The sequence below is a fragment of the Ovis aries genome, chromosome 3 (assembly GCF_016772045.2).
Source record: "Ovis aries strain OAR_USU_Benz2616 breed Rambouillet chromosome 3, ARS-UI_Ramb_v3.0, whole genome shotgun sequence".
Classification (NCBI taxonomy): domain Eukaryota; kingdom Metazoa; phylum Chordata; class Mammalia; order Artiodactyla; family Bovidae; genus Ovis; species Ovis aries.
Window position 1 is genome coordinate 215941530 of NC_056056.1, and position 26310 is coordinate 215967839.

At 58.1% G+C, this 26310-nt stretch overlaps 2 protein-coding genes across 3 annotated transcripts; one reads left to right on the forward strand and one right to left on the reverse strand.

Moving 5' to 3' along the window:
• Positions 1-229: 229 nt before the first annotated feature.
• Positions 230-24741, reverse strand: KCNJ4 (potassium inwardly rectifying channel subfamily J member 4). 2 transcript variants are annotated; one of them, XM_042247740.2, is made up of 2 exons: positions 24597-24741; positions 230-2334 (listed from the first exon to the last, which is right to left on the reverse strand). In XM_042247740.2, exon 2 carries the CDS (start codon positions 2293-2295, stop codon positions 961-963), a length of 1335 nt encoding a protein of 444 aa, XP_042103674.1. In that variant the 5' UTR covers positions 2296-2334; positions 24597-24741; the 3' UTR covers positions 230-960. The 2 variants fall into 2 exon arrangements, with proteins under 2 accessions (XP_042103674.1, XP_004023700.2); XM_004023651.6 differs by lacking the exon at positions 24597-24741 and adding an exon at positions 14122-14665.
• LOC121819190 (uncharacterized) lies at positions 10396-25464 on the forward strand. Its single transcript, XM_042247406.1, has 4 exons — positions 10396-10422; positions 11305-11416; positions 16552-16763; positions 24370-25464. The coding sequence occupies exons 1-4, from the start codon at positions 10396-10398 to the stop codon at positions 25462-25464; spliced, it is 1446 nt and encodes a 481-aa protein (XP_042103340.1).
• The last annotated feature ends 846 nt before the right edge of the window (positions 25465-26310 follow it).

Sequence of the window (26310 nt, forward strand, 5' to 3'; positions counted from 1 at the left end):
CGCACATATACACACACCATGCACACATACATACATGCACACATAGCACACACAGCGCACACATACATACCACACTTACATGCAGTTCACACACAGAGACACATGACACACACATGCAGGCACCCCATACGCACAGACATACCACACAGACACACATCAGGCTGGTCTCTCTCTGTCCCTCTTTCTCTGTCTCTTCTTCCCAACCCTCCATCTTCAACCAGCCCACCCCTAGTGGACCATATACTTTATTAAAAATATATAGATACAAACTCCATTGTCAATCTGGGCTGGGCCTATGGGCCCAGAGGGACCGCAGGGAGGGACGGCCCTTATCCTGCTCCTTGGGGTCCCACTTCTGCACCCAAACCCAACACTATCCAGGGGCCAAACAGCTGGCTCTAAGGGCCTCGAGCGACCAGCCAGCTGGGTGGGGAGGGGGCGGGGTGCCCAGAGAGGGCCTGCACCGCCTGGTCCTGCGGGCACACATGGCAGAAGGTGGATTCGGTGCCTCCATCTTTCCATTTATAGATATTTACAAAAGAAAGTCATGAGCAACAGACCACAGTCATGCAGAAGAAACGCACCCCCCTCCCACCCTCCCAAACTAGCCAGTGGCCCACCCCAGAACCCCAAGATGCCCACCCCCCAACAGTCCAGGCACCTTCCCCAAGGTTCTGAGAGCAAAGGGGGAATGTCCTTGAAGGGTCGGTGGGGAAAGGGTGAGGGGTCTGGGGTTCCTGAGCTCGCCAGTGGGTAGGTGCTGGGGAGTCGGGTGTCCTGGCCCTTTCCCAGGCCTGGGTTCTGGAGTCACTAGGAAGGGCTCTCCCAGTCTTTGAAGCCCTCACGTCCCTCCAGAAGGTCCGGAGCCAGGGTGAGTTCTGTCCTGAGTGTGGAGGGGGTGTCCTGGCAGCACACCCCCCAGCGAGGCTCCTGTGGGAAGCAAGAAGGCGGGCTCGGAGGTCAGATGGCAGACTCCCTGCGGTAGGAGATGTTGTCCAGCGGGAGGGTGGCTTGCATGCGCTCCAGATCCAGGTGGCTGCCAAACTCCAGCATCCGGATGATGCCCGCCTCCTCCTTGGAGCCCGCCTCCAGGCCCAGGCCCGCAGCCACAGCGGCAGCGGCCGCAGCCTCCTCCTCCATCTCCTCTTCCTCCTGGCTCATGAGGGCCAGCTCGTTCTCGTAGCAGAAGGCACTGGGCGGGGGCGGCGGGGCGGGCAGCACGGTGATCTTGCTCTCCTGCAGCTCCCGGGCAGAGCAGCAGGGCGTGCCGGCCACCTCGTAGGTCTTGTGGAAGCGCGAGTAGTCCACCTTGTAGTGGCTCTTCTCCTCGAAGACCACGGGCTCGAAGCGGTGGCCCCACAGGATCTCGCTGGCCAGGTAGGAGCTGCGGGCCTGGGTGGTCATGGCCGTGGCCTCCACCATACCCTCCAGGATGACCACGATCTCGAAGTCCTCCGACTCCAGCTCCTCCTTGCCCATCCCGTAGAGTGGGCTGTCCTCATCGATCTCGTGGACAATGATGATGGGCGAGACCAGGAAGATGCGGTCCAGGCCGATGTCGTAGCCCACGTTGAGGTCCCGCTGATCCAGCGGCAGGTACTCGCCCTCCTGGGTCATGTAGGGCTTGATGAGCTGGGCCCGCACATGGGCCTCCACAATGTGGCTCTTGCGTAGGTTGCCCACGCGCCACATGAGGCAGAGCTTGCCGTCGCGCACCGAGATGACGGCGTGGTGGCTGAACAGCAACGTCTGCGCCCGCTTCTTGGGCCGGGCCATCTTGGCCATGATGGTGCCAATCATGAAGGAGTCGATGACACAGCCCACGATAGACTGGACCACCACGGCGATGACCGCCAGCGGGCACTCCTCCGTCACGCACCGGAACCCGTAGCCGATGGTCGTCTGCGTCTCCACCGAGAAGAGGAAGGCGCCCAGGAAGCCATTCACGTGCATAATGCAGGGCTTGGGAGCCACCGGTGCCGCCCCGCCGCCTCCCGCCGCGGTCCCTGCCGCGGTCCCCGCCGGGCCGGCCTCCAGGTCACCGTGGAAGAAGGCGATGCACCAGAAGAGGAGGCCGAAAAAGAGCCAGGAGACGAGGAAGGCCGCGGAGAAGATCATGAGCATGTAGCGCCAGCGCGTGTCCACGCAGGTGGTGAAGATGTCCGCCATGTAGCGCTGCGACTTGTTGCTCAGGTTGGCGAAGTAGACGTTGCATTGGCCGTTCTTTTTCACGAAGCGGTTGCGGCGTTTCCGCCGGGGCACGTGGGCCTGCCCGTTGCGGCTGTGCCCGTGCATGTCCTGAAGCCGGCGTGGTCACCTGGGAAGACGCAGGGCCTGCAGGGGAGAAGCCAGACACATGAGGTGCCAGGGAGCGAGTGCGTACTGTGGGGGATGGCTGTCCAAATGCCCCCAGGGACCCAGGTTCTAGGGTGGCAAGGAACCTGCCCAAAGATGCCCAGGAGGGGAAAAGCCTGGACTAGGACCCAAGGTTTCCTTCACCCCTCAAGCAGAATGTTAAGATGGTTCTGACAACAGCGAGGAAGTGCCTCTGTGGCCAGCCCAGCTCCAGGGTTGGGGCCTGCTGGACCAGTAGCTGAGGCCACTGGGATTCAGGTCCGAGTCCCAGCCCCTCATGCTGCACCCTCTGCCCATCATCCCCCCGCCAGAACCTCCTTTGATTGCTCTTCCCTTTCCTTCCAGGAGCTTCCAGATGCCCATCTCAGCACCGCCCCCCACCGATCATCCCACTGGCCCTGAGCAGAGGCTTTTGTGAATGCTCTGGGCCCTGCTCCCCTCCCTGTGTTCAGCCTCTGCCCTTTGGGTCTCTTGAGGGCTGGACATTCCCTTGTGCTGTCCAGTTCAGCAGCCACTGGCCACCTGTGCCTCTTACATTCAGTTAAAATTAAACAAAATGTCAGCATCAGTTCCCCAGTTGCACTAGCCACATTTCAAGGGCTCTGTAGCCACGTGTGGCTACTGGCTACCATGCCGGACAGAGTAGGTTCAAGACAGTCCCCTCAGTGCAGAAGGTTCTGCTGGGTAGCACTGGGACCCACAGCCCCACCTCAGTTCCTGTCCTGTCCCCAGACTTGTCAGGAGCTGCGGTGGATGAAGACTCCAAAGTGGCGGTCAAGATGGAAGGAAGGGGAGCTCTGAGTTTTGACCCCTGGGTAGGCATCCCTATTGCATATCACAGGTGAGGGAATGGGGGCTTAGAGAGGAAAAGTGATCTATCTAAGGCCACACAGCAGGTAAGTGGGTCCAGATCCAGGAGTGTCTAACTCTTCAGCCCCCAGGTGCTGTCATTACCACTGAGTTTACTGTGTGCAGACCTGGGGCGGGGTTAGGAGGAGGAGGGAAGCAGACATACTACTACTACCTGGCTATGTATATAACTGCAGACAACTCATTTCTCCTTTCTGAGCCTTAGTTTCCTCATCTGTAAAATGGGGATGAAAACCCTGCCTCACAGGAACCCCAGGAGACTGTAGGTACTCTGTGAAAGCCAGTGACTCCTGCCTTCCTTCCCGTTTCCCAGGGAGCAGGAGGAAGCTGGTGAGAGGTAGGATTTGCCTGTCAGCGTCCCCAGCTGTTTCAGTGGAGGCGGCCTCTCACCGTGCTGGGTGGCGGGTGTACCAGCTGGGCCTATGGAGGGCAGATCCCCCTATCACCCCTGCCTTCCATGGGGCCCCAAGAGAGAGAGATGGTGCTGTCCAGGGCCCCAGCTGGCTGGCAGGGCTGGGGCTGGGCCCAAACCCGGGTTCCTAGTAACGTTTTGGCCCAGAATTATATAAGGCTGGAAGTTTCTATTTTCTGTTCTATTCTTCTTCCTGATCTAATTGTGCATCTGTGGCAATGTTTATACACTTCCCCGGTTCAGGACAACTCGGTTGCCGCAGCAACCGGTGCGCGCCAACGCTGTAATTTAGAGATCAACGGCTTCAGCGCCTGCCTCTTCCCAGGAGAAACTCCCTCTCTCAGCCCAGGGAGTGCGAGCCCTGCCCCTCCTCCTCCCCCACGGTCACCCCACCCTGACTCTGGGTTCATCTCCCTTCCCCCCTTAAAATGAGCCCCCTGGATCCCCCAAGTCCTGGAAGTCCTAGATCCACCATGTAACTTGGGCAAGTTACTTGACGGCTCTGAACCTCAGTTTCTTCATCTGGAAAATGGGACCAGTGAGACCCATGGGTCTGAAGATCTAACAGGTAATGAATGGGGGTGGGCAATGCTAGTCCTTAAGAGGTCCTGGTTTTAGTGGGAGTCAGGCCGTCTCTGCTATCTCTGCTACCCCCCCTAGCATCCCAATGGCCAGGGCTCCAGGTGGTAGTTCCAAAGGGACTGGGGGCCAGATGTACCTTCTAGGCTATAAATGGCTTTCAGGGAAGTCTTCCTTCACTAAATATGTCCCTTTTCACTTTGTCTCATCATCGCCAATGCCTCCATGAGCACCACAGAAAGAACCAGAGCCCAAAGGAAGGGTTTCAAGATGAGTGATTTCAAGACCCTAATTTTGGGGTTTCCCTGGTGGCTCAGTGGTAAAGAATCCACCTGCCAGTGTAGGAAACTGTTTTGGTCCTTGGTCCAGGAAGATTCCCACACACCTCGGAGCAACTAAGCCCGTGCACCACGACTACTGAGCTGGGCTCTAGAGCCCAGAAACCGCAACTACTGAGCCCTCGCACCACAACTACCAAAGCCCATGCACCCTGGAGCCCACGCTCTGCAACAAGGGAAGCCGCTGCAACGAGAAGCTGAGCCCTGCAACTAGAAGTAGCCCCTGCTCATCACAACTAGCAAAGAGCTGGGCGGCGGGCGGCAGTGTAGACTCAGCACAGCAACCCCCCAAAAAAAACAACCAAGACCCTCATTTTACACCTGAGGCCAAGGAAGCTCAGAGCTGGGATGAACTTGCTAAGGGTCCCAGAGCAGCTGGGCCAGCCCTGGGCGATCACCTCGATCCCACTCCTGGAAGCTCAAGGTGCTCCTGGAAAGAGGAGCTTCCTCCCTGGAGGGGGTTGGGGTAGGGTGTGGGGTGTGGGAAGAGAGGGCCCCAGTCCAGCCAGGCAGGCTCTAGACCCAGTGGCCGCAGCTTTGCAGGATAGAAATAGAGGGGACAGAGAGCTGTGACCTGGGCTTTGGTGGCTGAAGATGGTGGGGCCCAGAGAGAGTGAGAGCCCTGCCCAAGGCCACAGAGGGGCCGCGGAGCTGCGGGCCTTGTCTGCTGCCCAAAGGGACTGGCCCTGACCTTGGGGATTCCTCTGGTGCTGCAGGAGAGGGTTCTCCACGGCGCTCCCCGCACCAGCGATGCCCACTGTTTCCCATCCCTGCGTGGAAGTGACAAGAGTCTCAGCCAAGCCCCAGGAAGAGGCTCCGCATGTCCCTGACCCCATGCTCCCCACCCTCTACACTCACACCCTCCACTTCAACGCAGCCCTAGCCTGGCCCTCTAATCAGCCCCGCCCCATCGGCCACGCCCTGTCATCAGCCTCACCCTCTCATCGGCCCCGCCCTCCCATCGGCTCCACTCTCCGTCAGCCTGGTCCTCCAGCCTCAGCCCCACACGGTAGCCTGGTGGAGATTCTCATCTCCAGGCCCCGCGCCCCCTCTCTCGGTCACAGGACCCCATTTCCCGAGCCCCTGCCCTAGGCCAGGCCCTGGGCCACCCTCGCCAGGTGCATCAGCTCGGGATCAGAAACGTCCACTCCTGGGCGGCTGGGAAAGCAGACACCGAGAGCAGGTGCTGCCCCTAGGCCCGATCACCCTCCACCTCGGGGATCCGGCGTGTGGCGCGTGCCCCTGAAGAACCTGGGCTGGTGAGAGGCCCAGCCCCTCGTCTGCAGTGACGCGTCCAGATACACCGCTGCCCGGTCACCGCAAGCCCCTGCAGGAGCGCGGGTCGGGGTTGGGGGCGGGGCTGCGCTGTGCTGCCAGGATCACCGCAAAGCCAGGAGTCCGACGCTCGGCGAGGGCCCGCGGATCACTGCGGCCAGAAGATGGCCAGCTTTTCTGTCCCTCGCTTGTCACACGGATCTTCCTGGCGAAGGCACAAGGGCCCGAGGGAAAAAGTATGAAAGAGAAAGGGCCACAGATGACGGGAGAGAGGCGACGGGCATTGACAACTGGGTACCACCCCCCTCCGACGGTAGATCCTTTATTAAAAGAGACAGCAAGAGGGCCCTGGCTGTTCAGGCGCCTGCACCATGGCTACAGTTAAGTACTTTTCTGGCAGGCAGGGAGCTGGTCTTACCCGCTCACACCGAATGTGCCTCATGAGCAAGCACTGGAGAATAGGGTTTCCAGGATGGGGACCCTAAGGGCTGGCCCCCTGGCTGCCTCCCTGGGTGACCTGGGACAAGCCCATCGCCTCCCCGCTGGGTGCTTCCTGCTGTTCCTGTCTTTTATTCTAAGAGTGCAGCCTGCAACATCTTTCGTGGTGAATGTTCTTGCTTTTGGGGAAATGATGGGGATGGGAGATGCTGGTTGCTTTGTTTTTAAAGGTAATGTCCTTTCTTGGCAAAGTGGAGCATTGACAATGCTGTACAAGTTACTTTATTTGGGGGGGGGGATGGTTAATTTCGCTATGCTGTGAACATCTGGATCCTAGACAACTAGGGATACTGAGGCTGAGAGCAGGGCTGCAGCACGCGAGTTGGCAGCTGGCAGACACTTGAGCCTCTGGGAGGGAGTGAAGGTGACCAGCTGGGTTGTCAGCTTGCTCTCCTGCCCCTTCCTAGGGAGTTAATGAGGGCTGGATCCTGCCTGCTAGGGGGTCCGGAGAGGCTGGAGGACCAGCCCACCCCTGTGTCCTCTTAGGCTTTACTTATGATTTTATGACACTGAATGCACCCTCCTTGCCCACCACTCCTTTTGCAAAAAAAAAAAAAAAAAAGAGAGAGAGAGAGAAACTGCTAAAGTGGCAGCAGCTCCTGCAGGCTCCAGCAGCCCAGGCAGGCTGTGGGGTGAGTCTCCCCATGAGTACCCTGCCCCTCGTGGGAGTCACAGTGGTTTCTGCACATCATGCAGGCCCTCTGGCCCCAGACAGCAGCAGCAGTGGGTTCTGAGACCCAGGGCAGGCAGGTGCACTCAGCCCCGAGACGCGGGAGGGAGGTGGGGGGCAGAAGCCTGGATATAGGGAGCCCTTAGCCCACCGGCCCTGGAGAAGAAAATGGCAACCTACTCCAGTATTCTTGCTTGGAGAATTTGATGGACAGAGGAGACTGGAGGACTACAGTCCATGGGGTCGCAAAGAGTCAGACATGACTGAGCGACTCACACTAGCCCAACGGCAGGACTTCGGCCATCCCTTTGATGTCAGTGGGACAACAGGGAGGTGAAGGCACCAGCCCGTGGTCACACAGCTCAGTGTGGGCCTTGCTGAACCTGCCATCCCTCTCGGTGGCCACCCTCAGAGAAGGAACACTCTGGAAGTGCCAGCTCTATGCCAGGCGCTGCCTGGTCTCTCTCGTTGACGCATCACTGCAACTCTTTGTTAATTTAACAAGTATTTATTAAGCACCTACCACAGCAACAAGCATGGTTATTATTTCTCTTCCCAGCTGAAGAATCACAGGCTGGGGGTGGGGTGGGGATGGGGGAGTAGAGATGGGGTCACACAGCAGATGAGGCAGATTCTGACTCAGGCCCGCTGGCTCCAGGCCCTGGCTCAGCCTGATTCCCAGCCTCTGGCCTTCCCTTCACCTCTCACAATGCCCTATGCAACCCAGACCCCCTTGTGCCTCTCCCCGGCCCTTCAGGCTCAGCCCGAGCCCCCCTGTTCTCTGAAGTCTTCCGAGGCTGCACTGCCAGCTGCCAGCCCTGCTTTCTTGCAGCCCCTTGGCCGTCACTCAACTGCTCTTCAACTGTGTGGAAACATGGGCTGGTTAAAGCCTCACATTTGGGGCTTTAACCAGCACGTTAGCTCTTGGGCTCAGTTCTCCTTCTAGCATGTCCTCTGTGAACCTCAGTTTGCTCATCTGCAAAGTGAACATGGTGCTAACAATGCCTGCTGCTGCTGCTGCTGCTAAATCGCTACAGTCGTGTCCGACTCTGTGTGACCCCAAAGACAGGAGCCCACCAGGCTCCCCTGTCCCTGGGATTCTCCAGGCAAGAACACTGGAGTGGGTTGCCATTGCCTTCTCCAATGCATGAAAGTGAAAAGTGAAAGTGAAGTCGCTCAGTTGTGTCTGACTTTTAGCGACCCCATGGACTGCAGCCTACCAGGGTCCTCCGTTCATGGGATTTTCCAGGCAAGAGTACTGGAGTGGGGTGTCATCGCCTTCTCCGAACAATGCCTACCTCACCTATATAATAGAAACATCGGCTGAGGGGTCAACAGGTCATTGCAGGTAAAACGCAAAGAATGAGATGAAAATGATGATGACGAGGATGAGGCAAGAACTCTGGCCTGGAAGACCAGAAACCCAGCTTCAAGACCCAGCTCCACCACTAACTGTTCCAGCCAGGGGCTCCTTCTCTCCATCTATAAGACGGGGGACCTTACTAGCTCTCCAGTAGGGCAGTGGGGAAGAAGGAAGTGGAATGGAAGAAGGGCCCAGTGCAGTGTCTGTAATTAGGCAGGCGATGGGGTGGGTGCTTCTGAGTCTAAGCAGCTTCCCCCTGCTATGAGCCCTTCGTGGGCCTGAACGGGAGACTGACTCTTCTCCAGAGGGCAAACCCACAGGGCAATGCGGGCAGTGCAGGGCCGGGATGGGAGGTATAATTTCCCTGGGGGAGGTGGGAGGAATTAACTCCACTGTCCCATTTCCCAGCCCTTTGAGGAGCACAGGGCCTCCTTCTACCCCAGCTCTGACTGAGGCCTCTCAGGCCTGGACTATCTGGTTGAGGGACGGGGGGATCGTCCTTTAATCATATACACCCAGGGATTTGGAGGAGGAAAAAGACTTAATGCAGGCAGCTGAGCTCAGTGCCTCCAAGAGTAAGAGGCAGCTGGGGATGGCAGCCACGAGGGTGCCCCGTCCTGCCCGCGGCCCGCTGCGGGCCTCTGTCCCGCTCTGCAGGCCCCCTAAGAGGTTGAACTACTTTCTCTTGACGATTCTCGAGATCCCACACCTTCTCCCTCCCAGGGCAGTGACTCTGACTCTGGAGTCTCTGTGCCATTTTCTGACTGTGTGATCTTGGGCAAGTTACTTAACCTCTCTGGTCCCTGCGAGCCACATCTTTAGGTGGGACGAATAGTATGCCTCACTGAGGAGTAAATGGGATCATGCACAGGTGCCAAGCACACAGTAAGAGGCCGATAAGTAATACAAACAGTTCTTTCCTGAAACTCCATCCCTGGATTTCAGATGTCCTGCCCTGCAGCCCACCCTGCACCATCACGTGGCCCCATCCAACTTTTCTTCCACCAGCACAAGGGAGCAGGTAAATAAGAGCAGTGGCCTCAGACTCTCACAGAGCTGGGCAGGAGGCAGGCTCAGTCCTGTCTGGCACCAGCAGGATCCTTGACCTCTAAGCTTCAGTGTCTTCATTTGCAAACGAACATAGTAACGCCTACCTTGCAGGGTGGTGTCCTGAGGGCCAGAAGCAGATTGTCAACTGTCATAAAAGTGCAGGCCACACTGTGGGGACTCAAGAAATGCTCTTCCTTCCCGACACCTTCTTTGGTACCCCGAAATCCCCCTGCACGCACAGTCCCTTCCCCACTGGGCACGGTGTGACGGAGCAAAATCCACACAGAGCAGTTAGTATGCACTTGCTCTGGGCGGGCACTGTTCTGAGTGCTTTATGCTGATCAATTCCTGCCGTCCTCACCGTGACCTCAGAGGAAGTTTCCATTTTCAGCCCTACTTTATTTATTTTTTAAAATTTTTTTTGGAGGGGGCCACACCTCGTGGCTTGCGAGCTTTTAGTTCCCCAACTAGGAATCAAATCTGTGTCCCCTGCAGTGAAAGCGTGAGTCCTAACCACTGGGCCGCCAGGAAACTCCCTGTCCCTGCTTTAGAAGTAAGAAAACCAAGGCACAGAAAGGTTCCTCAAGTTGCTGAAGGTCACACAGCTCACAAGTGGTAGAGCCAGGATTTGGGCCCAAGCAGCTGACGCCAGCGCACATTCGTTAGACGGTCTGCTCTCCTGGCCTCAGAGCAATGCTGCCACATCAAAGCCTTTTCCACTTAGTAAGCATTTATCACGCCTGCCCTTCTACGTGCCGAGTTCTGTCCAGTTCAGTCTTGTCAGGAAAGGAGAAACTGGGTCAGAGGGCAAGTTGGAGCCAAGCTCTGGGTCCCTGACTTCAGGCCTGGCCAGGTCTGAGCAGCATGGGGCCAACTGGCTCATTCCTCCAGCTCTGCACCTCACCTCTCCCTCCAACCATTCGGCCATCCGGTGAGCAGGTTTGGAAAGCGAATTCCCCAGAATGTCCAGCTGGGCCTTCCGATCATGGCCAAGTGGCAGGAGGATCCAACGGCCTGGCTCTAACCTGCAGGGATGCCCTCTGCTGAACTGCTGAGGCCTGGCCCCTTCCGTGACTGACAGCGGCTCCCTACCCACAAAGGAACCCCTTCTGTTGGCCAGACAGTCCCACCAAAGAGGCCCCTCAAACACTTTTGTCCTCTTCCTTACAGGAATTTGAAGGCGGATCCCCAAAGGCTTCTCTTTCCCAGAACAACCTCAGCTGCCTCACTAGTCGGGGAGCCAAGGCCTTGCTGGGGCTTCTAGGGACCCTCTCTGCTGCGTGCTCATCCCTCAAGGGCACTCACTCCTGCTGCACACTTGCCTCGGGTCAGGCACTGGCGTGGACTCACCCAGCTCCTACGTAACACATAACAAGCATTTGCCTGGGCAGCAGCCATGGATTGTAGCTAGCTGCTTGAAGGAAAAGTATGGGGCAATGTGAGAAAGGAGACAACGGGCCCTGCTTTGATGCGGGTCCCTGAAGGCCTCGTTGAGAAAATGACGTTTAAAACTGAGACCTGAGGAGTAGGTAGGCGCCAAGACAATCCGAAGAGTTGTGTATCTGTGTGAAGGATGGGCGTAGAACATTCCAGAAAGGGAATCTGCAGCAAGACCAGAGAGCAGGAGTGAAGTGAGCCAGAGGGAGGAGAGCTGCCCCAGGGGAGGCCCCGGGGAGTGGGGCGCAGGGTTGTGGAATTCACCTTCGTGGTTACGGGAAACGGCAGGCGGTCAGGTTCTGCCTGGTTTGATCCTTTAAACTTTCACATGACATCTTTAAGATAACTAGGGATAAGCAGTCATTATAACAGACCCTTGTGTATCCACCACTGGGCTTCAGAAAAAAACCATCCTCAATATGGCCCCAGTGGCACCCCTGCCCTTGTCTGGCCTCAGAGGCCACCGCTGCCCGAGCGGGCCCGCTTACTGGGGGATGAGATGTGCCAGGATGCTGTGTGGGGCACAGTGGAAGCTGGAGGTCGGGAAGAGGGCTACTGCTGCTGCCCAGGTGGGTGATGATGGGCGGCTTGGAGCTGCCAGGGTGGTGGCAGTGTTGCTCGAGAGAAGTAAACAGATTGGGGACACATTCTGGACAAAAAGCCCCCAGGCGGTGGGGGTGGGCTACGTGGAGGGCAGGGAAGAGGGGTGTCAGGAACAGGTGATGGTTAGATGCTGAAAGAGGACCAGGTCTAAGGAGCAACAGTTCCCAGTGTGCAGTGGCCTTGGAATGGCCGCATGGGGAAGTCCAGGAGACTCATCTGACGGGCACACCTCGGGGAGGTTGTAAGGTGTGAGAGTGGATGAGATCTTCTGGGCAGGAATGCTGGATGAGAAGAGAGGGGGGCTTGAGACCCAGCCCTGAGCATCTCCTGCACGTCAATGAGAACCTGGCCTAGCAGATGGAGGCCAAGAGGCAGACGGAGGGGAATGTGAGGACAGTGGGGCCCCTAAAGCCGAGAGAAGGGGGGAGATGAACAGAGTTGACCAGTTGACCAGCCCACCAAAGCCAGTGACTCCACCTGCCTCCCCACTGGGACACATTCTCTCTCCCCAGCCAAAAACAGGTGAAGACTCCTCACGGGCAGAGGAGAGGGCAAGGTGCTGGGCAAGCTAGGGGAGGAGGGGAAGGCAGAGGGCAGGAGCAGAGGTGAGTTTAGGACAGCCCACGACTGCCCTCCCCACCCCAGCTCCCCAGCTGGGATGGGGATGGAGATCCTGGCCAGCCCCTCCCCAATTGTCTCCATGACCAGCCCCTTCCCCATTGTCCCATTCTTGGCTGCTCAGCAAACACATCTCTAGGAGCTGGGGCTGGGCAGGTAGGTCTCTCAGACTTGGGGGCATCAGGGTTGATGCCCCTGGCTCACACATGATTCCCCGGATTCTCCATGGGGTTCACAGGCCAAACCTGAGAAGAGATGTATGTAGCGGGGTGGGTAAGGGGATCAGAGTTGCGTGCCAGGGATAATTCAGCAGAGGCCACCCCAGGTGGCTTCGGAGAGCCACAGGACTGCCTGTGACAGTTGTGTGGGCTCCTGGGACCAGGGCCTGCAGACAGTTCTGCACTCGAGGAGCCAGGTGCCGGGTGTGCCCAGCCCAAACTGGAAGCAGCCCAAACAGGATGGCGCGCCACGTAGCCAGGGAAAAAGGAGGGGGAGGCCGGCCAGGAGCCGTGTGGGTCTCTAAGATGTGTTTTTAAGTGAAAAAAAAAAAAAAGGCAACCGTGGGGAACACTGAGTATAGTATCTACCGTTTGTACAAAAAAGGAGAGGGAGGAAATTTACAGATACACATATTTGCTCGTCTGGGCTTGTCTGTGGATGGGGACCCAGGAAACTGGTGACACGGGCTGCCTCCGGGGAGGGGAAGCAGGTGGCTGGGGCAGGGGTGGGAGGAGGAACTCTCACTGTATTCCCGTTTGTGTCTTTTTTAATTTTAGAACCATTTGAATGTATCACCTACAACAACAAAAAAAAGACACATAGAAAACTTTCAAATTACTGTGTACATATGTGTAGAAGGGTCATAGCACTCATAAGGTCCTCAAAAGGGACTGTGATCCTGGAAGGGGAGAGAACAAACAGTTCACTTAGATGCTGACTGGCCATGGAAAAATGTCTTAACCTCTCTGAATTGCTTCCATAAAAAGGGGAGGGATTACACCCACTTCACGGGCATGTTGCAAAGATGAAAAGTGACCTTGGAGGGTAAAGCATTATCAGCTGTGCATAGACGCTTCTTGAAGGGGATACTTGTCATCCAGCTCTCTCCACAGCCTCTCCAAGACTCCTATGAGCCCACGGTCCTCCCAGCGGTCCTCACGGAGGCCGCTGGCTCGCCCTTGCCCCCCTCCTCGAGTCTTCCAAGTCGAGGGCCTCTCTCCGGTCACCCCTGTCCCAGCCTCTCTGTTCAGAACCCACTCGGTGTCCAGGCTCAGCCTCCACTTAAGGTACCACCTGGCCCCGATCGCCCTCCCAAGACAAGCAGATTCAGCTCCTGCTCAGGGGTCAGGAGGTATCTAAGAGGCATCGTGAACCCAGCATAGCCAAGACTTCCCCATCTCAGTCTGTGACCTCCTGGGGGCCGCTCAGGCATCACATCTTCAACCCTCCCCAAACCCAAGCATCAGGATAACATCACAATAACCAACATTAGTGTTTACTCTCCCTGGAGAAGGAAACCACGGACTGGGGAGCCTGGTGGACTGCAGTCCCTGGGGTCCCAAAGAGTTGGACACGACCGAGCGATTAAAATGAGTGTTTACTCTGGGCCAAACCCTGGAGGCTCCTTTGACCCTCATGACATCCCAGAGTTGGGTGCTGTTATTTTTTTCCCCACCGTCCCTCCGGGAGTTCAGGAGCTGCCCCCAAGGGGTGAACGGAGGGACTGAGACCTGGACTCGGGCCCCACGCTGAGTCCATCCAGCCTGCAGCACCCTCCCTGCAGCCAGCCACACCCCCGCCGGCAACTCCGTGGGGTCCTCTCTGAGCCTCCTGCCTCCACTCCCCACGCAATCCTGTCTCCGCACGGGCTGAGGACCCACGTCACTCCTTAGCATGGAGCTCTGCTTCTCACTGAGTCCTCCTGCCCTCTGACCTCCCCTCTCCTCTCCCACCCTGACCCCCCAGCCATGCGGGTCCTCCTTCTTGTCCCTCTGGGTCTGTACATTGGGCCACCCCTTCTGAATGAGATCCTCTGAGACTCCCCGGTTCGTACCTTCCTACCATTCCAATCTTGACTCAAAGGCTGCCTCCTCCGAGAGGTCCCACAGGTGCTCTCCGTCTGCGTCCTGATCTTCCACACAGCGTTTGTCTGATCCAAACCTATTTCACCCGCAATCTCTGCAAGTGCTGAGGGACCTCCACCCTTGGCTTCACCCCGAACCCCAGTGCCTGGCACACGGGGACACTTTATAAACATCCAATGACTGCCAAAACCAAGATACTTTCAGCTCGTCATAATTCCCGTCAGGGACCTACGGAGGGCGATGTGGCAGAACGTGACCAGGAGGAGCTATTTTTGTCACCAGAGTCAGGGGAGCCTCTCAGTGGAGGTGGCCTCTGGAGCAGGGACCAGAAAGAGACCTTCTGTGGTGCTGGAGCCGGGCAGGATGTCTGGGGCCTTAGGCCTGCACCTCACGCTCTCATGGAGCACTGGCTTCTTTGCAGGTGTCCCCAGGTGTCCTCCCAGTGGGGTGCCCAAGGTCCTAGGCCCAGAAGACAAGCTCTAAGAACAGGAGGGGGCAGTGGTGGTGTGGGCCACAGGCAGGGCCAGCAGGAGAAAGCGGCAGACGGGCCTCGGAAGGGCCAGAGACAGCGGTAGGAATAGTCCTGCTCATCCAAGGCCATGAGGGACTGTCACTATCAGAATGCCTACTATGTGCAGGCAAAGAGCTACAAGCTCACCCGTCATCTTTGACCATCTGAGCAGGCTCCTGATGCCAGACTCTCAGACTCCATTTATTCATTCCTTCATCACCCTAAAAACACGCTGAGCTGGAATGGCAACTGCCCTCATGCCTGATGCTAAAGCTGAAGCTCCAATACTTTGGCCACCAGATATAAGAGCCAGCTCATTGGAAAAGACCTTGATGCTGGGAAAGATTTAAGGTAGGAGAAGGGGACAACAGAGGATGAGATGGTTGGATGGCATCACCGACTCAATGGACCTGAGTTTGAGCAAATTCTGGGAGATGGTGAAGGATGGGGAAGCCTGGCATGCTGCAGTCCATGGGGTCACAAAGAGTCGGACATGACTTAGTGACTCAACAACAACTGCCTGGTGTGTGTCCAACACTGTCCGGTGCTTTCCCTCAGAGGGCACTCTGTAAATTATTGTGGAATGAATAAACATTTATTGAGCACCTACTGTGTGCGGAGAGAAAAAAATGAATACGACAGCACTCTGCTTTGCTGAGTTCTGTGTACAAGTATCTGCAGACAGGAGGAAAGGGTCCTCACGACCAGAGGGCTTAGAGAGAAGGTCCCCAGAAAGACATGGAGCAAAAGACATTCCCCAAAGGGGAATTAGGGCTGGGAGGGGCAGCAAGTGGGACCTAGGCCTCAGGGTGGGATGATTAACCAGGAGGCTCAGGGGCCTGGAGCTAAGTGGGCTACTGGGCAAAGACAGAGGGGTCTGAGGAGAGAAAAGCAGCAATTCTTGGCACTTACATTCTCAGAAACCAAACATCCCAGAAAAAAAGAATCTGGACACTCAAGCCTCTCTCAGTGGCGCCTCCAAGATTTCTACACAGAGGAGAACTTTCCAACTTTCTGATCAAGACCCAGAGTGAAAGCGAACATACTGTACTTGTTATACAATAGGGTCCATACATTTTAAAAGCTGAAATAGGAGCCTCACCCTATTCACTCAGCCAGTAAAGGTCTGACTGCAATGCAGGAGACCTAGGTTCGATCCCTGGGTCAGGATTGTCCCCTGGAGAAGGAAATGGCAACCCACTCCGCTGTTCTCGCCTGAAGAATCCCATGGACAGAGGAGCCTGGCGGGCTACAGTCTATGGGGTCGCAAGAGTCGGACAAGACTGAGTGACTTGCATGCACAGGAGCATCACAAAGTAATATTTGCCCTCACATATAAGTGTTTGAAATTTTTTATTTCATTAAAAAAGACATAAGTAGTGGACCCACAAACTCAATTTCACAACCATTAATGGGTCAGGACGTGGACACAGGTTGAAAAGCACACACCTTTGTGGTGCTTAGGAGCTGTGAATAGTTTGAGATGGGATCTAGAGCTTATCTTGAAACTGTGAGTGACTATTCTTGGATTGTGGGCTTTTGGGGGGGCACAACTGTGGGGTGAGTTGTTGGAGGCCAAGGGGGAATATTTGGACAAGACTGTCAGATCGTCAGGGTCCCAGGACCACCACGCTGTGGCCCAGACAGGAGGGACTTCAGGTTCTGGGTCCAATCCCTTCCCCGGGTCTGGGTTAGAACCCACTGCTGTCCCCTACAACAGATGCCAGAGCAGTTGCTTGCCCACCTCCCATGATAGGGATCTCAGCCGCTTCTCAGCAGCTCCCTCGAGTATGGGGAGTGAGGCTGTGCCAAGCTATTAAGGCAGCTGATGACTGGAAGTCCTTCCCAGGGCTGACTGTTCTCGCTGTCCCCTGGCCTGTTATCTCAGGGATTCAGGCCAGCTTGAGCACGAGGCTATGGCCTGCTCTCTGCCCCACTCGGGTCCCTCTCCTCCCTGTGGCCCGGCTCCTGCCCTGTGTCTCGGGGGTGGCCCTGGGGCCCAGCCAGAGAGAGGCTCCTTCCAAGGTCAGCTGGCCTCAGGATCTGCAGCTGCACAGCCTGGCGCTGGTGCTCAGCCAGCCCTGCACCCCCACCCAGCAGGTCTGGAGGGCTTAGCGGAGAGGTCAGGTGCCAACACTCAACATGGCCAGAGCAGCAGAGCCTGAAGGTGATGGCTGAGGACCTAGAAGTCTGCCAAGAGTGGCCACTGAGTGGGCGGGACACACAGAAGCCCATGTCCACAACAGGCCAGGTTATACTCCCAGGCTCACGAGATCTCCCTGGCGACCCGTAGGTGCAGGGGCACTAGCCCACCCAAAGAGTCAGGGGATGGAGGCTTGGAGGGGTGGAAAGGCTGCTGAAGGCCACACAGCCGCTCAGGGGTGCGGTTGGACTTAAACCCAGATTTTCTGTCCCTCACCCACAGGGATCACGGAAGCCTAAGGGGCGCAGCCTCGCGGGGAGCAGGGGAGAACTGGTCTGCCTCTGGGAGGGGAACAGGCCAGAGTCCTCGGGCCCCAGGGCCAGAGCCAAGGCAGTAGGGCCAGGCAGGTAGCAATTAGCTGAACCTTCCAGACACAAGTGGGCTGTGTCTGGAGGAGGTGGGGAGCTCCCCCTGAAAAGGGTGCGGGGGGCTCTGATGTCCATGGGTGAGTGACTGCAGCTGTGTCTGCCCCCTCCACGTTACCCACAGCAGGGCCCCTCTAACTCTGGGCCTCCCACCTCCCTTGGGGGGCCTCATGGAGTTCCCAAATTTCTGACCCCCATCCCATCTGTGACCCAGACTGAGTGGCACCTTAGCTCTTCCAGGCTGGGGATGGAGGGCTAAACTTCTCAGGGCTGCAGTGGGAGAAGGGAGGCTCCAACAGGAATGTGGGGTGGGGGTTAAAGAGGAGTTGCCGGGTTGGGTGGGGAAGAGACTTCACTGGGGCATCCCAGAAGCCAGACGGTAAAACTTGGTGCCGATCCTGCCTCCGAGACAAGGTTGGGTGAACGCCCCTCGGGAGGCCTCAATCTCCCCATCAGTAAAATGGGATCAGCCCCTCATGGTGGACATAGCCCCTCCTCCTTGGCCTCTCGAAGGTCCTCTCCTATCCTGGTAGCCTGGGTGGGGCTGGGTGGGCACGAGAACAGATGGGGTAGCAAAAGGAAAAAGCCAGGCTCTCCCCACTCAACTCCATCACCATAGGTTGTCCCTTCACACAGAGGAGCAAAGAGAGGTTCCTAGGGGACGTTGACCTGGTGAATGTCACTGGGAACAAGTAAGTGATCCAATCCAGGCCTACCTGACTTGGGCAAACTTCTTCGCTCAGCTGCACCCACTGTGACAAGGGGGGCTACTGCCCCTGCCCTTCTCTCCCACCTAGAGGTTTTCCCAGGAGATCAGCTCATCCCCCATGTAGATACTGGGAGCATCTCACGAGACAGGGGGTGTCAGCAGCCCTAGGAGGCGAGAGGCAAAGGAATCAGAAGGAGTCCTGGGCTCTGGTCCAGCCCCAACTCTGTCACCCTTGCTGTGTGACCCTGGGCAAATCACTATGGTCTCTGGGCTCCCAGCAGAGTGCTAGAGAAACAACAGACACAGGAGCAGGCCAAGGCTGCAGGGCAAAGGTGAGGAGAGTGGCCTCCATTGTCCAGGGGCTGTTTCTGCCCAGCTCCACCCATACTCCGCCGCATCTTGACCCTGCCCTTCGGAAGTCCCTCAGACCCCACACCAGGCCCACCCAAGCAGGCCGAGACCCAAGCTGCTGGGTGATGGGTCACCACGGCAACACTGACTCCCCACACAGCTCCAGCTGGGGTCTGGACCACCAGGGCCTACCTTTCTTGGTAGCCCCGCTCCTTGACCTGCCAGTGCCCCTCATGGATGCCTCCCCTGCTCATGGGCCAGATGTTCCAGCATCTGGAGTAGGGCTGGTCAATGACTGGCCAGGTAGCCACAGGCGCAGGGTGGGGAGGGGATGGGCGCAAGGAGAGGAAGGAGAGCCCTGGCTGGATGGGGTGCACCGTCCTTCCCTCAGGGGGCCAAATGGAGGGGTGAAGGATGCCTAGAACTGGGGCTGGGTGCATTCCCAGCAGGACAAACAACGCATGGCTCTTTCTACCTGTCGGACCTGGAGCAGACTCTTCCTTTTCACTGAGCCTCAGTTTTCTCATCTGGGAAGTGGGAGTGATGGCCTTCACAGGGTGCTACGGAGGATTAAGTGAGATCACAAACATAAAGTCCAGTGTAGAGCCTGGCACATTGGACGGTGTCCCACTCCTGCAACTGGACCTCTGGGAAAACCTCTGTCACCCCAGCTGCCATCCATCAGAGCAATTCACATGTATGAGTGTGTGGGTGAACAGATGTGAGTGTGTGCAAGCATGTGAGGGAAATTGTGTATGATAGTGGGCCAGAGAGCTCAGGAGTTAGAGGGGGTGTATGTGAGTTGGGATGAGACGGGGGAAACATGGGTGGGGGCCCCGGAGGCCGCACCCCAGCACTCCTCCCACCCGTTTGCCTGGTCTATGAGTCCTGAACAGAAGCAGTGGTCTGGGAGCCTGGCAAACCCCTTCGGTTTCAAACCGGTGTCTGGTCGCTTTCCATTTGTGTCCATTCGGCCCCTCCCCCTCGCAGAACCTTAGTTTCCCGGTCTGTGAACAGACAGAATCATCAAAGCTCAAGTCAGGTTCAACATGGGGACCAGACGGCGGGCTGGGCTGCGGGGGCAGAACTGGCCCAGGCCCTTGGGAATGGGGCGGGGCGGGGGGGAGAGGAGGGAGACCCAGAGCTAGCTGAAGCGTGAGCTCTCCCGCCCCCTGGCTGCACCCCAACCACCACCCCGGCAGTCCCTTGTGCGCGCGCCTGCAGGAGCGCGCGCACACGCGCGCGCGCGCGCGTGTGACTCAAGGTCTATTCATAGCTGAGCTCCACCAGCTGCAGCGTCACAAGCAGAGGGGCCTCAGCCCATATTATTATTTCAATTACCATCTGAATTAAAAGTTTGAGCAGCGATCAGCCCACGTAGCGAGGAGAAGAGGGAGCAGGAGAAAAATAAAGATGAAAAAGAGAAGAAGGGCTGTGCTCCGAGATTCTGCCCCCCACACACATACACACTCCAAGGAGGACTGAGTCTCTGAGGAGGCTTAAAGGTTATGCCAAGCCCCAGGATTCCTGCCTGCCCCTCGTCCGGGGGCCCAGGGTCCTCGTGGGAATGGGAGGAGCATTTCTAGAGGACAGCCCAACCACAGCTACTTTGTGGACACAGATCACTCAGCCCACATTCTTGACCACACGGATGGGCAAGCCAAGCTCAGAGAGGGTGAGGAGCTGATCTAAGGTCACACAGTGAGCCGCACCCATGGCTCCTGGTTCCAAGACCCTCTCTCACCAGACAGGCCTTCGCACGTTGTATGACACTGACAGCTGTGGGCGGCCCTAGGGCAGGACCAGGGAGGACTGAGGTGGACCTGACGTCCCCATTGGCTTCTCTTCCTGCTCCCTTCTCCCTGTTCCCAAGGCTGGCTCCCCTAGCCCAGAACCACGCACACAGCTCTCTGCCAAACCACCCGCAGTCTGCACCCCTAGCCCCAGACCTCACTCCACCATCAGCCCAAAGACCCCTCCTTGCCACCAGTGCAGGGGACAGAGCCCTAGCCCAAATCTAACGGTCCAGTCACCTTTGGGCAGGCCATTTGCTGTCTCTGAGCCTCCGTCTTCCCCTTTGTAAAATGAGTTTTCCTCCTAGGCGCATGTCTATTTCTATGTCTTCAGAACGGAGCCCTCAGAGGATCTCTGAGGGGGTGTCATATTGTGGGGGCGACACGCCATCTCTTGCCAAGCCCCAGCCCAGGGGAGGGACATTTTCCAATCTTCCTCAAGGAAGTCCCAGGGACAGCCCCAGAGAATTGGACTGGCCCGCACTCAAATCCAGGCTCCTCCACTTCCCTGCTGTGTGACCTTGGACAAATCACAGAGACTCTCTGAGCCGTGGCTCCCCCATCTGTAACACGGGGATCTCGGCTCGACATTGTGGGGTTGCTGGGAGGGTTAAATGAGAAGGCTTTTTACAAAGGCTCCGAGCTTGATGTCTGGTGCGACGCTGTTTCTTTCTGGAAGCCGGTAAGTGATGGGGCTGCCTCCCAGCCCCTCCTAGGGACAGCAGAGACGCTGGAGATCTTGGAGCTGAGGATGTTATCAACCTCACCCAAAAAGCAGGAGTCACCAGCTCAGGACCCTGGCAGGTACTCATCTGGTTCTGTCTGAATAGCTCCCAGAATGAAGAGCTCACTACTTCACAAAATATCCACAGAAGCACCTCCAGCTCTGGGAATCTTCTAGAAGGGGCCAGAATCTTCCATCTTAACCCTCAATCCAGCCTGTCTCTCATGGGGACTGCCTGAAACTGCCTTGAAAATGAGTCTGAAAGACAGCTCTTCAAATAGACCACGCAAGGGATGGGATTAATGGTCAGGGAAGGTGGGGGTGGGACAGCCAAGAAGCAAGGAGGGAGGAGGGAGGGACCAAGGGTCTCTTAGAGCTCCTCAGAGCTCCTGGGTTCTGTCTGGGCTGGGCTCAGCCTTCCACAGGAGGCGTGTATGTGCCTGTCTGTCTCTCTGCTTGCAGCTGGGGCTGGGAGCCAGAAGCTCTGGGTTCAGGGCCCAGATCTGCTTCTTCCAACCCCAAACCATTACTGTGACCTGGGGGGTGGTCTACTTCCCTCTCTGGGCTTAAGTTTTCACTTTTGCAAAATAAATAAATAAATAAGACCATCAGACCAGTGATGTAAGTGCCAACCCTTCTGTCTGAATTGAAACCCTGTCTTGTCAGTGGCTGCTCAGCTTGCACCCCACCTCCAGGCTGGCATGCCAGGAGCCGAGGGGTCTCCGAGTGTCTGGTTTCAAGCCAGAGACCTTGTCTCTTCCCCCATGCTCCTCTTCCGTGTCTAGTAGCTTTTTCACATCTAGTGCTTTTGCGGGCTCTATCAGCCAGCCCTATTTTACAGGTGAGGAGATGGAGGCCTAGGAAAGTGAAGTCACTTGCTCAAGGTCACAGAGAGCCAAAGTTCAGAACTCCCACTCTGTGACCAAGACAGCAGCAGGACTCAAGGGCATCTGTTTTCAGGAGAGTCACCAAGGTCTTGAATAGCCAACTGTTCTCTATCCAGATGTACGCTTTGTCCAGGGGGGTTGTGTCAGGGGGCTGCCCAAGGTCACACAGGCCAAGCAATGACAGATTGGGGTCCAGAACCCAGGCTCCCTGCCTCCCAGGCCTCACCCTGCCAGGGGGACAGCAACACGGTCTGACCTCCTGCCCTGTCCAGGGATCGCCACGATTAGACCCTCATCCTGCCTCGAGGCCTGACTTGGCGGCTTCCAGAAGCCCTCAACACCTGAGACTGAGGGGGAAGAGTGAGCAGGAAGACAGGAAAGAAAGTTGAGGGTTGGCCGCTTGCCCCCCAGCCCTCTGTCCCTCCCTCTCCTTCTCTCCTCGTGCAGGGGGAGCGGCGCTGATGTAATGCACTCAGCTTTGGTCCCGGTGCCAATCTCAGAAGAGAGACGACAGATTGCGTGAGCCAAATTTGGCATCCTAGGGGGAGAGGCATGAAAAGTGGAGATGTGGAGGAGAGGAGCGAGGAGCCTGGGAGGTGCGGGAGAAGGCCCCCTGCCCAGCAGACCCCTAAATGCCTCCCTCCTTCGACTCCGGCCCCCCTCCTCCCTAGCTCAACCTGGGCTCGGGGCCTCCCCTCCTCACTCTGAGAGGCCAGCCTGGCTGCTCCCCGGACCCTCCAGGCCCGGTGCTGCCGGTCCTGCCCGCCCCCCCACCCCCTCACAACACACTGCTCCAGCTCCATTTCCCACCGCCGCTAGTCTCCTGGTTACCATGTTGCTGGTTGTCATGTCGCTTACATGTCCTCGTGACTCAGTGGTCCCCGCAGAGGGGCCCCCTCCTCCTCACACCCCCCACAGCACACGCCCCCGCCTCCCCCAGATCCACATTAAGAACCAGCCCGCCCTGTAAGCCTACACGGTTCCTCCTCCCCTTCCCTCTTAGATCCTAAGCTGAGAAATTTTTTCACAGCATCTCCTGAAGCGACTTCATTCTAGCTCTGCAAATGTCTGTTAAGAACCTACTATGCTCTGGGCTTGTGTCCGCTGCTTCCTGAGACCTGACATAGTCTATAAATCACTCAGCAACCCAGTGAAGGCAGTACCATCAGTACCACTCTCCAGGTGGAGAAACTGAGGCTTAGAGAGGTCAAGTGAGAGGCCCAAGGTCACCCAGTGGAAATTCAAGGCCAGCTCTGTCTGTTCCGAGTCACCCCCAAAACTTTTTATGGGAGGAAAGCTTCTCATTCAAGGGTAACCCAAAGGTTCCTGAGAACTAGCTCCCAAGCCCCAAGTCCCTCCTCTAATTCTGAACACTCCTCTTCTTGGTCAGCCCTTTTTCAAGCCATATTCCCCTCTCCTCATTAGCTCTTCATCTTCCCAAAGGTAAAAGGAATCCTCACTCCCAACTGCTCAGTGCATTCCCCAGCCTGTGAACAGCTTTCAGCTCATGTGAGCCAAGGCCCCCCCACCCCGACTTGGAGGTCAGTGGGACATGCAGTGGTGTCCTCATTCCACAGATACGGAGGCTGAGGGTCAGGGAGAAGAGGGACTTGTCCACCGTGCTGGCTCCTCATCTAGCTGAGCTGATTTCTAGGAGCCTGAATGGAGGATATACAAGGCCCACTGCCTGGCATGGAAAACCCCAGAGAAAGCCCATCCTCTCGGTGGAGAACAGAGTAGAATGTTCTAGGTTCATCCTTCCGATTTGGCTGTGGGTCAGCTCAACAGCCAATAGCCTTGGCTCTTGCCATGTTGCACCTCAGCCTTTACCCCACCACTCTCTTCTAAATTTTGTTCCCTTCATCCTTGTCCAAGCTGGGGCCACAGTTTGACTCTCAGGCCCCCAAATACTGCTAAGGGCTCTCCCAAATCCCAAAGCCCTGGAGGTCACAAGACTGGATGTGGGGGAGAAGCAGAATAGACAGTTCGCACACACACACACACACACACACACACACTCAGCGGCCCAGCTCCTCTCTGAGCCTTGCATGGATGGCCTCGCTCTCTTGGTTCCCCAGTACCTCAGCCTGCTTCTTGACACTCTGCTGCTCTTGAGGCCCTCATCTGCCAACTTAGCCAGGCTACCCTCCACCTGTCTCTCCCCCACCCCCAACCCCTCCCCATGGTAGAGCCTGGGCTCTGGGGACAGAAGTGTGATGGAGATGCTGGTGGGGGGAACGCTGGACACTGTCGCAGTTGGAGGGAAGTTTCCCTACTCCAGGGCTCATTCAGACCTCTCTTTCCTGGGGGTTCTCCGTCTGGGCAGGGAAAAGGAGTCTAGCCTCTCTCTCCACAGCCTGCCTCCCACACTGTGAAACATGAACTGCCTTCTTCCCTGGATACTCGTCTACCCACCCTAGGGTCTTGGGGTCCAAAGTAGGTACTCGAAACACAAGTGGGATTTTGTTCAAGCAGGCCCCTTTGCCAACAGGCTGCAGTTGGGGAGATGAAAAGGAGACGGACCCTTCCCCCTCCCCCCTTGCCACAAGTCACCTGCCTCGAAACTCCTCCAACCCAGTGTGACAACTGGAGGTGGGTGGAGGCAGGGAAAGGTCATGGCCGGGACAGGAGGTCAAGGAGCCTTTCCCTCACCTCTACCCCCGTTTTCTGGCAGAAACCCAGACCTCGATGCTTCCGACGACGACGGATAGAGGACAAAACTCACCAGATCCCAGGGAATCGCCTGACCGCGCTGAACGCGCGCCTGGCAGCGGGAACCCAGGTTAGAGATCAGGTTCAGAGCGAGCGGGGCCCGAGCCGCCAGGTCCCGGGACACACAGACACGCACGAGACCGGACAGACGGACGGACAGAGCCAGCGGCGAGCGCGGGCCCGGCTTACCGCGGGGCGCAGGGTCCGACGAGTCTCCGGGAGGCGGCGAGCCGGCTTTACATCCCAGGCGCGATCGGGCGGGCGGCGTCCCGGGCGGGGAGAGGGGAGTCCCGGCGCCCCCTCCCTGCGAACTCGGCGGGCCGGCCCCGCCCCCCCTCCGGCTGTCTGTGGGTCTGTCCGTCGGTCCCCGGGTCTGCTGGTCTCCGGGCCGTCCCGCGCCGCTCTCCGCGGGCCGCCCAACTTTTCAGCGTTGCCCTGTGCCGCGCCCTCGGCGCCGCCTCGGCTTCAGCATCGTCGGGCCCCGGGGCCGGGGCTCAGAGCGCAGGGGTCCGGGGGCCCATGGCGCTGGCGCCCCCCCCCGCCCCCGCCTCGGGCGCCTTCCCTTCGGCGCCCCCACCGTTCTCTCGCCGTCCCCTCCGCGCAGTCGCCCGCCTTGCGCTCCGATCCCTGCCCGCGGCGCTCGCCCCCGGCCCCTAGACCCCCGCGGCCGGCCGACCCGGGCTCTGCCGCCACCTCCCCGCCGCGCGCTGGGCTCTGTCTCTCCCGATCTCTGCCGCCCCCTGGGTCTCTCTCCCCGCGGGTCGCGGTCTCCGTCTCCGTCGCCCTCCCAGTCTGCTCCCTGCCGTCCTCCACCCCTGCCCGGTCTCTCCCTTGCGTGTCTCTGTCTCTCTCGGTCTCGCTCGGGTCCCTGTCTCTCTCTCCCTCCCACTCTCGCTGCGGCCCCCCGCGCCTTCGGACCCAGGCCCCCGTCGCCTGCGCCGCGTCCCCGGCCCGCCCGCCCGGGAGCCCGAGCTCCCGCCGCCCGCGGCGCGCCGAGAACTCCCAACTCGCGGCACCCGCTCCGCTTTGCGAGACTTTCGCCCCTCCTCACACGTGACCCGCGCCCCACTGCGGAGGCCGCGCCCCCCACCCTCCCAGCCCCGGAGCCCCGGGCGGCCCGCGGGGCCCGGCCCTGCCCCTCTCCCCTCCGCCTAACCGGGCATCACACCCCGGTCCCAACCGCCCGCCGGCCGGGGCCGAGCCCGGGCCGGGGGGCCGCGCGGTCCGCTCCTGCCCGAGATCCTGCCCGGGTTTTCCTCCTCGCTCCAGGGGCGCTCCTCCCGGAGCCCATTCCGACAGTCCGCTGCCGGGTTTTTTCGTCCCCCTCACCCCGCTAGGGGCAGGTGGAGAGGGTTCCTCTGTGCAGCGAAGGGACTGTGGGTGGGAGAGGGTCGGTACCCGGCCCGGTGGCGCCGGGTCGGCCCCCTCTGCGGTCCCCTTCCGCTCCTGAAGGACGGGCAGTTAAGGACCTTACACACCCCGCTCCCGTCGACGGAGGTGTGGCTCTTCTGGAACGACCTTCACAATCAGCTAGGTAGCACCGCCCCGTTTTACAGACAGGGAGACTGAGGACCAGAGAGCTTGCCCAAGGTCACCCAGAGGTGGACCAAACCCCAGGCTCTCTTTGTCTGCATCCTCATTACCCCCAGAGTGTCTCTAAAAGGGAAGATCGCGCTTTCTCGCCCTGAGTAGCGCCAAGGTTTGGGCCCCACACTCTGGACATGGGGCAAAGACCACAGTGCTTCGTAGTCTCTGGCTAGTCAGCCACTTCCATGGACTTTCTGTCACCTCACTCCAACACTCTCAGGATGCAGGAGGTTGGAAGAGGCAAGGTAGGAGGATGAGAGAATGCCTGCAGTTAGACAGCCAGAAGGACTTCCCTGGGAGCCTGGACATCTCTGAC